Source organism: Triticum urartu, chromosome 5A, assembly GCF_056163025.1.
Source record: "Triticum urartu cultivar PI428250 chromosome 5A, HENAU_Tu73, whole genome shotgun sequence".
Taxonomy (NCBI): Eukaryota; Viridiplantae; Streptophyta; class Magnoliopsida; order Poales; family Poaceae; genus Triticum; species Triticum urartu.
This window is the reverse complement of record NC_141877.1, coordinates 633,530,512-633,543,609: the sequence shown is the minus strand read 5'-3', so window position 1 is coordinate 633,543,609 and position 13,098 is coordinate 633,530,512. Positions and strand designations below refer to the sequence as shown.

Here is a 13,098-nt window from a genome sequence, read left to right as displayed (position 1 = left end):
TCAGAGCTCATATTTGTAAGGGACCGTGACGGGATTGACAACCCATTTATCGCGTTGGGTGCAAGTGTTTGATTGTTTGTGTAGGTGCATAGATTGGAGAGTTGCGTGTATCTTCTACTGGATTGATACATTGGTTCTTAACCGGGGAAAATACTTATCTCTACTTTCCTGCATCACCCTTTCCTCTTTAAGAGAAAAAACAACGCAAGCTCAAGAAATAGCATGACGTAATAGGATGTGGACGAAAACATCACATTTGGTGCAAGTTGAAGGAGGGTGGAGTAGAGTTTTGCAAGTTTTGGACCAAATCATCACATTTCGTGCAAGTTCTAGGATCTGAGGTGCTATTACCTTATAAAAAATAGTTTCGAGGGAAACCGAAACCATTTCGGGTTACCAGAAGTGTTTCAGTGAATACGAGGTAATACCGCGAATTGATATATCGGCAGAAAAAGTTTCCGTATATGAGACATTTTGTGGATATTTCTATGCAGTCAAAGGGTTTTGACCGTCTATTAGACGTTCTTTGGATGTTTTTTAACCCCCTCTGCATATGTAACTTACATGTGGGGCCCAGTAAAAAGAAAAGGATTAAAATCTCTCCCAACCCCTTCCCCCCTCTCACTTACATGTGGGGCCAGGTCAAAGCTTGCCCAGCCAGCAAGGGCAAGTCAAAGGGACCCATATGTCCATTCATAGCTGGATTTGTGTTTTTGGTTCATGAGTCAGTCCTGTTTTAAACTTTGAATGTGTGGATTGTTTGTATTGCATATATATATTTCCCGCAAATAAAAAAAATCTTGCATCTGTATCGTCATTTGTCTTGGGATCTTTCTGTGAGTTTTTTTTTTACGGTATAAGAGTCTGTATCGTCATTTGCTTTGGGATCTTTTTTTACTGGTAAGAGACAGACGAAGCAACGCTGGCCCTACAACCGAATTGATCCCACTTGCGCTTGTGCCGAGCCCACGCCGACCTCTCGCGGGACGCACGGCCAGTGCACTGCCGATGGCTGGCACGCACACGTAGCTGCGCGTGGTGAGGATAAGCCGCCTGTGGCCACCATCCCCTCCCGATCGTCTCCCTGCCTCCCACGCATATATGGCCGCCCGATCGCCACCCTCACCAAGTTCAACACAGTCCCACCATACATACATTTCGCCGCCAAGAATCGCCAAGAAATCCACGAGAGCCACCTAGCGTTAGCAATGGCATCGGTGGGGTTCGGCAGCAGCGTGGCGGCAGTGGCGCCGGCGTCGTCGGCGGGGAGGAGTAGCCTTCGCCCGCAGCGGACGCGGCTGGCGGTGCCGGCGGCGACGAGGGGCACGCCGGCTCCGGCCAAGAAGGAGAAGAGCATCCTCGACTTCATCGTCAGCGCCATCGTCAAGGACGAGCAGGAGTTCATCGAGACCAACCCGCTGCTCAACAAGGTGGACGGCCCGGCTCCGTCCACGGGCGGCACCGCCTCCAGGAAGGCCGGCGGCACCACCTCCGGCAAGAAGCCCGCGGCCGGCAGCGAGGGCGGCGGCGGGTTCAACCTCGGCGGCCTCTTCGCCAAGAAAGGCTGAACTACATAAGCACGTGCGCGCGCTTGGGTGCGTGCTTCGATCTCATAGCTCGATTTATTGCTGTAACTCCATGGAAAACATCGCAGAGATCTGCATATATGTACACGCGGTGTAACTACTCAAATGATTCTTGCTGTGATGTCTTATAGATTTGTATTCTTCTTCACACAACTTCTGGAGTAATTTCTCTCAAAGGCTCAGTATGTCATATACCCATGTTAAGCTTTGCTTTGCTAAGATCCCAATACCGACAACCTTTATATCTCTGGGACTGCTGATTTTAAACATAAGTAGTATATACGGATATCTAGATCATAGCCAAAGATTGGTTGGCTGTGATATTCCAATTTATTTACAATGATTAAGAAACTGAAAAATATCAGAGGAACAGAGGAAGCTCTTGGGGCACAGCAACAGCAAATTCCCGGTGTTGAAATGGCCAAATCTTTTCCCTTTATTTTGTATGGTTGTTCTGCTCAACTTCTTGAGCAGAGATCAACAATTGGATAGAAGCTGTGACAAGTCCTGCAAACTGCCTTCTGCATGCAGTTATGAAACAAATCCGGGAAAGAATAAACAGAATGTTTCACGAAATCCCAATCGACTCGACAAGTTCAAACGGACTCTGATCGTATATCTGTACAGTTGATAGGAGGCCTTGCCGTGCGAATATTTTCGTGTTACAGTCGCGCCAGGAGAGTGAACATTAGGACTTGGACATCTTTGCCTTTGCGAAGAATATCCCAGCAAAAAGACCTGCAGATGTTAAGATCAAGTACAGAGATGCATCAGAGGTTGCACTCATAGGGTAGCAAGGCAGCATGTTCATAACCCAGTGGTGATGAAACAGATTACTTACCAAAAACTATGCTGAACAAATTTTCCACACTAACAGGAACATTGAATAGCAAGACACCAGCAACCGAAATGGGTATCTTGTTTAGTGAGCCAACAAGACTGAAAGGGAGAAAAGTGATTATCAACATGTGAATAGAACTTTGATGGTGTTACAGTTAGTGTGATACTTTTTTTCATGCAAACATTTATGTGGGCACATTGAAGAAGGAATTGAGTTAGTAGTATCATCTCACCTGTAAGTTGTTGGGCCAGTCTCCTGTAAAAACCACACGGATGAGAAGCTGATCGCTAGTCCTAACAATCCACTGGCGGTCGCAAAAAACCAGAACATGGGCTCTCTGATAACTTCGCTGCAGATGGCATGAGAAAACACGCATAAGTGCAACTGAAAAAAACGCACAACGATGAATTCTACCTTTGAAAGCACTAAAATGAGTGAATGCAAAGTCAGAGCTGCGGACATCTTTCGGAAAAATAAAAATATTACGGGACACAGTACTGGAGCAGTCTTTCATTTTTCCATTTCATCAGACTTCATGCTAGAGTTGGTTAGAGAGATAGCTTCTTTTGTGAGCAAACTCAAAATGTCCAAGGCAAGTTAAAATTTCAAAGTGGAACAGAGCAAAATGAGTTTTTAATATGTACAGATACATGACTTGCATAAATGGAAAAGTTAGTGCATGATAACTACTGCTGGGAAAGTTAGTAATGTAAACTATACTCTAAAATACTCAGTCTCTGCTTCGGAAACAAAATAAATACTCAGTCCTGAATAAATAAGAGTTGCTGCACATCATAGTAAGTTCATATTGCTTTTATGTATGGCTGAGACAGGGAGTAAGATTAAGTTCTTACGTTTGGTACACGTATTCCCACTCGTTGAAGACAATAATCAAAATGACCGCGAAAGGGATGGAGAGCGCATTGTTAAGTAACACCATAGAAACTTCATTGAGAGAACCCGATTTAGTTGATTGTTTGGCTGTGTCCATCAGGCGTCTCAGTGTAAGCTGATATGAGAAACCATATGTTAGCGATCAGTCAAGGTTAAACACTAAAGGGGGCGTCTTTATGTGTGCGTCCGTGCGCACTATGAGGACAACATGAACTAACCGAATAGGCTGCTGTCAGAAAGCAATTCAAAATCTGCCACGCGTAACCGATTAAATGGAAAGAAAGATCTGTCATACCGCCGCTGACAGCTGATATAATCTGCAGGAGAAACAGAGAGAAAGTGCACCGAGGTCAGCAATCATGTTGGTCTGTCGTTGTTACACTCTTAGAACAGGTGGGTGTAGTGAAGTCATTAGCTAATGCTAACAAGTAGGACGTACCATCATGCATAAGGCAGCCCAAACCTGTTTGTTCTGACACTTCCTGAAAACATATATCTCCCCTACAGCCGTTAAAATGTTTGTCATGTTCTTCAATATCGTCACCATGGCAACATTTATGTACTTCAAACTGAAACGTGACAGAAACAAAAGGGGAATAGAGAAGGTCAGGCCAATATTATTGTAAGAAGATCGTAGAAATCAATTCAGACTATGGAGTGCACATTTAAGCAGGATGCACCTGTACATTCCGGTTACTAGCATTCCAACAAAAATGAGATTAACTGGAATCCAGACTTTGATCAACTTCCATGTTAGCTCTTCTGTTGAAATTACAGCGAAGAACTCGAGTGCCACAAGAATGACCACGGATATAAGATTCTGAACAAAGTAGTCATGATCAGCTCGATAATAACTTGTCAATGCAAGCACCACATCTCATATGCATACACATATGCCAGTATTGAGCTATGAAGTTACTTCAGAATGGTTCAACCAAGAGATACTAATTAACAAGTTGATTACCTGGTACAGCATGAGTGAGATGCCAGCACTGAAGTTGTAGCTGGAGAGAACCACCTTGTTGAGCAATATCATGCTGCAAGAGGCTATGCAGTAGGATATCCCAGAGAGCAGAGGCCCGGTCTTGTTCCCCAGCCTGCTCTGCTGCTGCTGAATCAAGGTGTCGAAAACATCCGAAGTCTTCCTCGACAGCCTGCCAAACAAAGCAGTCAGTCAGTCGACCTCTCCATCCATCTCTGAAGACGAAATCTGACAGAGTGACACTACAGCTAGCGCCTAGCGCTACCGCATTACTTGTTGGAGGCGGCCTTGCGGGCGACGCTGGCGGCGACGTTGATGATGGAGTTGTTCTTCTGCTTGAGGAAGCCGTGGATGATCTTGTACACGGAGGCGTCGCCGTCCTTGACGGCCACGGCGGCGACGCTCCGGTTGGGGGACATGGCCTCCTCGATGTCATCGCCGTACACGACGAGAGAGCCGGTGGGGCTGTGGTCCAGTGACATGGAGGCCGGGCCCGGAAGGAAGCAAACCTCGACGGCCGGGGAAGAAATGCAGGGCGGTGATGCTTCTTCCAAGGAGGAGGTGATGGGAGGCGAGGGGGGATGGGAGATGCTAAAAGGGGGGAGGAGGAGATGCCTTTCAACGCCATGGAGGGGCTTGGAGGGGACGCAAAGGGGAGCGGCGGGAGGTGGAAGAAGGTGGTTGGCGCCTTCGGTGGTGAGTAGGTCAACGCGGGCGAGGCCTCGGGGCGCGGGGAGGGGGAGGGGGAGCCGGCGTGCGGCGGAAGGGACTGAGGTCGCGGGCCGGCGGGGGAGCCGAGGTGGAGGAAGGGAGACGACGCGTGCGGCGGCGCCCATGTTCGCCGCGCGGAGCGGGGGAGGAAGGAAGACGAGTGTTGGAGTCAAACTCAAGCCATCGCCGAAAAGAAAGGTTTGACATTGTTGGCGCATCATGATGGCCTTCCTACGCTATGTTGACCTTGGATTTAAAAAGCTCCCCGCCCATGGATTCAAATTCGTTTTACGTTGTGATTCAAAATTACAGTAGAATGTTTGTATGGTCCTTCCCAAATTTCGCTGATTTGGATTTCTAAACTTTTCACCCACCAATAAGGCATCCAATTTATTTTCGACCTTAGCTAAGTTCCTGTGGAATATTGTGGGGTGTGCTCTAGGGAACCAGAGAGCTCCAATGTCTTTTCTCGACCCGTGCTAGATCTGGTTGTCTAGCTATACTAGTAAAGATAGAGTTGTTGTTTTATTGGGTACTACTGCTCTCTTGTGGTCTAAATGGAAAACAAGGAACAAATCCTGTTTTCAAAGTGTTATGCCTAGATATCTTACTGGCATTATCTTTCTTGTTTGTTCCCTACTCGACTCTTGGAAAAATCTGCAGAAAAGAGGGGTATAAAACATGCTTCATCAGGTGTCTAGACGTATCGTGAGGGTGACTCGTGATGTCTTGAGAGGTGGGCATGGTTTGGCGCCGCATGTGAGAAGGATTTTGTAAAGCTAGCCGCTGGAAATGCTTGCTGGTCTCGAAGCCTTTGTGTTAATTTGGTTGTCGTCCTTTAATCTGTTCGTACCTTTGTAGCTAGCGTGACACTAGGGCCTTTCCTGATTAGTTTTGGATAGATTGAAGCATCTTGATGTGGTGATGTATATCAGTGGTATGATGATTAGGCTTGTTAGGCTGGAGCATTTTGGTGTGATTCTAGATAAGTGATGTAATGGTTGGTTTGTTGCCCTGTAAACAACTCCATTTTCATAATGAAAATGGGGCCATGTGGCCCCTTCGATCGAAAAAAATAAGGCATCTTTAGAGCATGTCTAAGAAGTGCTAAATTAGTCGCGCGCTGGAAAACCGACTATATTGTGCGCGTGACCGAGACTGACGCTTTAGCAGACGCGTTAAAATCCCGCGCGTGGCAAAGTAGGTTGAACGCGTTGGGAAAAACGGCATCACGCACTATTTATTTGATGTGCCTGCTCACACACGCTGCAAAATCTAGGTTGTTGTAAGTGGGGCCCAATCCCCGTGTTTTTATGCTTATGGTAAAGCAAAACACCAGCCAGCATGCTAAAACACTATTTCGGCGTTGCAAAAAAAATTAGCGCGTCGCGCAACCGCGCGTTTGATGGAGATGCTCTTAATAACTTCAGGAAAGTTAAAAAACCAATTTTGAGAAGAGCTTGTTGCCCCCATCCGTTGGCGTGACCTAAACCTAGATGAGATCATGCAGAGCTAGCTTACCAGCAGCCAGAAAAACATTTCATGTCCGATTTTTTGAGCTCCCTCTTGCGCTCAAGCGAATGTAGAGAACTCGTTTCCAGAATAAAATTGTGGGCCATCTCCACCCTTGACACGGAGAGCACTACACTCTTGATGGTTGTGCTGTTTTGGTCAAGGGCAGTGCTCACAACCATAGCAGTAGACCATCTTACGCTCCTGAACATTTTCGCTCGAAGTCTTAAAATGCTTGGGCTGATAGTCATAGGCCGAAACATTTGGACCCATCTAGTTATGCCACCTCAAAGAAGAATAATGGGTCCATTAAAAGGCTCTTCACAATAATGCTTCTGTGGACCAAAATGAACATCACCGATGGACTCACAACTCGGCACGCCCTTAGACTTCGACATAGGGGATCCATTCAATGACAATGATATGAACATCTTTGATACCACCACCACCATTACCATCGAAGAAGGCAACAAGGCTAGCTTCTAGAACTCCACTTGGGCTAATGGTCATAGGCCGAAAGACTTGGAGCCGTCTATTTTTGCCATCTAAAAGAAAAAAATAGTGCATTAAAAAGTCTCTTCACAATAATGTTGGGTTGGACCAAGCAAACATCGCCGATGGGCTCACAACTCAACACATCCGGGAGTTCCTCAATATCTGCGAGATCACTTTCACAAACTCTACTATGTGAGGGGCATTAAGACTCCATTGTTTGGAAGTGACTGCAATCGGCCAATACTCGACAACTTCCACATATAAGCCACAATTCAGGTTAGACAACACCACCAACCTCAAGAGCACCGTTAGGAGGAATTGGACGCCTCACTAAGTGCAAATTTTTTGCTTGTCTAATCATCAACAAACCGAATTTGGATGGCAGACCACCTTGGGAAACAAGGGCGGCCAAATTGTGGGGTTTTGACCCTTTTGTAAGGGGGCTCATGAAACTAGGGCACACTTGCTATTCCAATGCCGCTACTCCCTTAGGATTTGGAACTTGGCCAAGGATTGGTTTGGGGTCCCGGGGCTCGACCTGCAATCTTGGCAAGTTTTCAACAAACGTCAAAGCCGTGGCCGACTCTTTTGATGCATAATGACCATGAAAGGGATGCCCTCTCTTTTGCTTGTGGCATGGAGAAATTGGAACTAGCGCAATGCAGGAGTCTTCAACAGTAAATTCAAGCTGCCAACAATCACTTTCGCTCAAGTATGTAGCGATCGAGGCTCTAAATTGGGTGACGACAGGTGCTAAATATTTGTGCATTATCATCTCGCGAGAGTGCTAGTCGGTGGCAAGTATCTTAGGTATTAAGGCAAAAAAGATACCTTGGCGAGATGAATAAATTTGTACTTGTAGGTTCTAACTTCGAGCTAGCTAGTTGTGCATGTCTGTGCAATTCAATAGTAGGTGCACAGTCCTGGCATGTAGATTTCAGAGCGTAATACCATATTGTTGTGGAATTGTCATGGCAGATATCCTTAGTGTCAGGACTTAGTCATAAGGCTAACGCATCTTTGTAGTAGCTTGAGCGGGGTTGAGAGAAATCGAGAGACGCAACACAAGACAAGGATTTAGACAGCTTCGGGCCCCGGGAAACATCATCCGGCAACAACCCTACATGTTGTTTGAGGCTAGGTCTCATTATGATCATCAGGGAGTCACCATAAACCAGCTCTCCTTTTTGTGTCTAGCCCTACGATTTTTTTCTCTTGCTTCTTCCTCTTTGGGGAGCCCCGCCCCTCCTTAGATATGTTGGTGTTGGGGAACGTAGCAATAATTCAAAATTTTCCTACGTGTCACCAAGATCAATCTATGGAGTCATCTAGCAACGAGGGAGGAGTGGATCTACATACCCTTGTAGATCGCGCGCGGAAGCGTTCAAGAGAACGGGGTTGATGGAGTCATACTCGTCGTGATCCAAATCACCGATGATCCTAGCGCCGAACGGACGGCACCTCCGCGTTCAACACACGTACGGAGCAGCGACGTCTCCTCCTTCTTGATCCAGCAAGGGGGGAGGAGAAGTTGATGGAGATCCAACAGCACGACGGCGTGGTGGTGGAAGTAGCGGGATTCCAACAGGGCTTTGCCAAGCACTGCGGGAGGAGGGAGATGTGTCATGGGAGGGAGAGGGAGGCGCCAGGGCTTAGGTATGGTTGCCCTCCCTTCCCCCACTATATATAGGGCCAAGGGAGAGGGGGGGCGCAGCCTTGGCCCTTCCTTCAAGGAAGGGTGCGGCCAAGGGAGGAGTCCCACCTCCCCAAGGCACCTAGGAGGCGCCTTCCCCCTTTAGGACTCTTCCTTTCCCTCTCTCTTGGCGCATGGGCCTCTTGGGGCTGGTGCCCTTGGCCCATACAGGCCAATGCGCACACCCCTACAGCCCATGTGGCCCCCGGGGCAGGTGGCCCCACCCGGTGGACCCCCGGGACCCTTCCGGTGGTCCCGGTACAATACCGGTGATCCCGAAACTTGTCCCGATGGCCAAAATAGCACTTCCTATATATAATTCTTTACCTCCGGACCATTCCGGAACTCCTCGTGACGTCCGGGATCTCATCCGGGACTCCGAACAACTTTCGGGTTACCGCATACTAATATCTCTATAACCCTAGCGTCACCGAACCTTAAGTGTGTAGATCCTACGGGTTCGGGAGACATGCAGACATGACCGAGATGACTCTCCGGTCAATAACCAACAGCGGGATCTGGATACCCATGTTGGCTCCCACATGTTCCACGATGATCTCATCGGATGAACCACGATGTCAAGGACTTAATCAATCCCGTATACAATTCCCTTTGTCTAGCGGTACGATACTTGCCCGAGATTCGATCGTCGGTATCCCGATACCTTGTTCAATCTTGTTACTGGCAAGTCTCTTTACTCGTTCTGTAACACATCATCCCGTGATCAACTCCTTGGTCACATTGTGCACATTATGATGATGTCCTACCGAGTGGGCCCAGAGATACCTCTCCGTTTACACGGAGTGACAAATCCCAGTCTCGATTCGTGACAACCCAACAGACACTTTCAGAGATACCTGTAGTGTACCTTTATAGCCACCCAGTTACGTTGTGACGTTTGGCACACCCAAAGCACTCCTATGGTATCCGGGAGTTGCACAATCTCATGGTCTAAGGAAATGATACTTGACATTAGAAAAGCTTTAGCATACGAACTACATGATCTTGTGCTAGGCTTAGGATTGGGTCTTGTCCATCACATCATTCTTCTAATGATGTGATCCCGTTATCAATGACATCCAATGTCCATGGTCAGGAAACTGTAACCATCTATTGATCAACGAGCTAGTCAACTAGAGGCTTACTAGGGACATGGTGTTGTCTATGTATCCACACATGTATCTGAGTTTCCTATCAATACAATTATAGCATGGATAATAAACGATTATCATGAACAAGGAAATATAATAATAACTAATTTATTATTGCCTCTAGGGCATATTTCCAACAGTCTCCCACTTGCACTAGAGCCAATAATCCAGTTCACATCGATATGTGATTAACACTCAAGGTCACATCCCCATGTGACTAACACCCAAAGAGTTTACTAGAGTCAATAATCTAGTTCACATTACCATGTGATTAACACTCGATGAGTTCTGGGTTTGAACATGTTATGCTTGTGAGAGATGTTATAGTCAACGGGTCTGAATCTTTCAGATCCGTATGTACTTCGCAAATTTCTATGCCATCTTGTAGATGCAACTACTACGCTACATTTGGAGCTATTCCAAATAACTGTTCTACTATACGAATCCAGTTTACTACTCAGAATAATCTGGATTAGTGTCAAAGTTTGCATCGGTGTAACCCTTTACGATGAACTCTTTTACCACCTCTATAATCGAGAAAATTCCTTAGTCCACTAGTTACTAAGGATAACTTTGACCGCTGTCCTGTGATCCATTCTTGGATCACTCTTGTACCCCTTGACTGACTCATGGCAAGGCACACTTCAGGTGCGGTACACAGCATAGCATACTGTAGAGAGCCTATGATAAAAGCATAGGAGACGACCTTCGTCCTTCCTCTTTCTTCTGCCGTGGTCGAGCTTTAAGTCTTAACTTCATACCTTACAACTCAGGCAAGAACTCCTTCTTTGACTGATCCATCTTGAACACCTTCAAGATCATGTCAAGGTATGTGCTCATTTGAAAGTACCATTAAGCGTTTTGATCTATCCTTATAGATCTTGATGCTCAATGTTCAAGTAGCTTGATCCAGGCTTTCCATTGAAAAACACTTTCCAAATAACCCTATATGCTTTCCAGAAATTCTACGTCATTTCTGATCAACAATATGTCAACAACATATATTTATCAGAAATTCTATAGTGCTCCCACTCACTTCTTTGGAAATACAAGTTTCTCATAAACTTTGTATAAACCCAAAATCTTTGATCATCATCAAAGCATACATTCCAACTCCGAGATGCTTACTCCAGTCCCTAGAAGGATTGCTGGAGCTTTGCATACTTATTAGCATCTTTCAGGATTGACAAAACCTTCCGGTTTGTATCACATACAACCTTTCCTCAAAAACGTCGAGGAAATAATGCAGTAATCGCTAATATAATTCCAACAGACTCTTAGCATCGCTACGAGTGAGAAAGTCTCATCATAGTCAACTCCTTGAACTTGTCGGAAAACATCTTAACGACAAGTCGAGCTTTCTTAATGGTGACATTTACCATCATTGTCCGTCTTCCTTTTAAAATCCATATGTACCTAACAGCCTTACGACCATCAAGTAGTTCTTCCAAAGTCTACACTTTGTTTTCATATATGGATCCTCTCTCGGATTTTATGGCCTCGAGCCATTTATCGGAATCCGGGCCCACCATCGCTTCTCCATAGCTCGTAGGTTCATTGTTGTCTAGCAACATGACTTCCAAGACAGGATTACGTACCACTCTGAAGTAGTACGCATCCTTGTCATCCTACGAGGTTTGGTAGTGACTTGATCTGAAGTTTCATGATCACTATCATAAGCTTCCACTTCAATTGGTGTAGGTGCCACAGGAACAACTCCCTGTGCCCTGCCACACGCTAGTTGAAGATATGGTTCAATAACCTCATCAAGTCTCCACCATCCTCCCACTCACTTCTTTCGAGAGAAACTTTTCCTCGAGAAAGGACCTGATTCTAGAAACAATCCCTTATTGCTTTCGAATCTGAGACAGGAGGTATACCCAACTGTTTTGGGTGTCCTATGAAGATGCATTTATCCGCTTTGGGTTCGAGCTTATCAGCCTGAAACTTTTCCACATAAGTGTCGCAGCCCCAAACTTTTAAGAAATGACAACTTAGGTTTCCCTAAACCATATTTCATACGGTGTCATCTCATCGGAATTACGTGGTGCCCTATTTAAAGTGAATGTGGTTGTCTTTAATGCCTAACCCATAAACTATCGTGGTAATTCGATAAGAGACATCATGGTATGCATCATATCCAATAGGGTGCAGTTATGATGTTCGGACATCACACTACGGTGTTCTAGGCTGTATTAGTTGTGAAACAATTTCCACAATGTCTTAATTCTGTGCCAAACTCGTAATTCAGATATTCATCTCTATGATCATATCATAGATCTTTTATCCTCTTGTCACGACGATCTTTCAACTTCACCCTGAAATTACTTGAACCTTTCAATAATTCAGACTCGTGATTCATCAAGTAAATATACTCAACATCTACTCAAATCATCTGTGAAGTAAGAACATGACGATATCCACTACATGCCTCAGCACTCATTGGACTGCACACATCAAAATGTATTACTTCCAACAAGTTGCTTTCTAGTTCCATTTTACTGAAAACGAGGCTTTCAGTCATCTTGCCCATGTGGTATGATTTGCATGTCTCAAGTGATTCAAAATCAAGTGAGTCCAAACGGTCCATTTGCATGGAGTTTCTTCATGCATATACACCAATAGACATGGTTCGCATGTCTCAAACCTTTCAAAAACGAGTGAGCCCAAAGATCCATCAACATGGAGCTTCTTCATGCGTTTTATACCGATATGACTTAAGTGGCAGTGCCACAAGTAGGTGATACTATCATTACTATCTTTTGGCATGAACACGTGTATCACTACAATCGAGATTCAATAAACCATTCATTTCAGGTGTAAGACCATTTGAAGGTATTATTCAAATAAACAGAGTAACCATTATTCTCTTTAAATGAATAACCGTATTGCGATAGACATAATCCAATCATGTCTATGCTCAACGCAAACACCAATCTCGATGGTAGAGGGAGCGTACGATATTTGATCAACCTTGGAAATACTTCCAACACATATCGTCATCTCACCTTTAGCTAGTCTCCGTTTATTCCGTAGCTTTTATTTCGAGTTACTAACACTTAGCAACCGAACCGATATCTAATACCCTGGTGCTACTTGGAGTACTAGTAAAGTACACATTAACATAATACATCCAATATACTTCTATCGACCTTGCCAACCTTCTTATCTACCAAGTATCTAGGGTAATTCTGCTCCAGTGGCTGTTCCCTTTATTACAGAAGCACTTAGTC

At 45.4% G+C, this 13,098-nt stretch overlaps 2 protein-coding genes across 2 annotated transcripts; one reads left to right on the top strand and one right to left on the bottom strand.

Annotated features, from left to right (window-relative positions):
• Positions 1-1,113: 1,113 nt before the first annotated feature.
• On the top strand, positions 1,114-1,739 carry LOC147973578 (thylakoid soluble phosphoprotein). Its single transcript, XM_087522128.1, has one exon. It carries the CDS (start codon positions 1,209-1,211, stop codon positions 1,566-1,568), a length of 360 nt encoding a protein of 119 aa, XP_087378254.1. The 5' UTR covers positions 1,114-1,208; the 3' UTR covers positions 1,569-1,739.
• A 78-nt stretch (positions 1,740-1,817) lies between these two features.
• Positions 1,818-5,453, bottom strand: LOC125530928 (GDP-mannose transporter GONST1). The gene is made up of 9 exons (XM_048695343.2): positions 4,577-5,453; positions 4,286-4,475; positions 4,002-4,141; positions 3,761-3,890; positions 3,540-3,638; positions 3,282-3,436; positions 2,660-2,776; positions 2,428-2,525; positions 1,818-2,324 (listed from the first exon to the last, which is right to left on the bottom strand). Exons 1-9 carry the CDS (start codon positions 5,233-5,235, stop codon positions 2,275-2,277), a joined length of 1,638 nt encoding a protein of 545 aa, XP_048551300.2. The 5' UTR covers positions 5,236-5,453; the 3' UTR covers positions 1,818-2,274.
• Between the last annotated feature and the right edge of the window lie 7,645 nt (positions 5,454-13,098).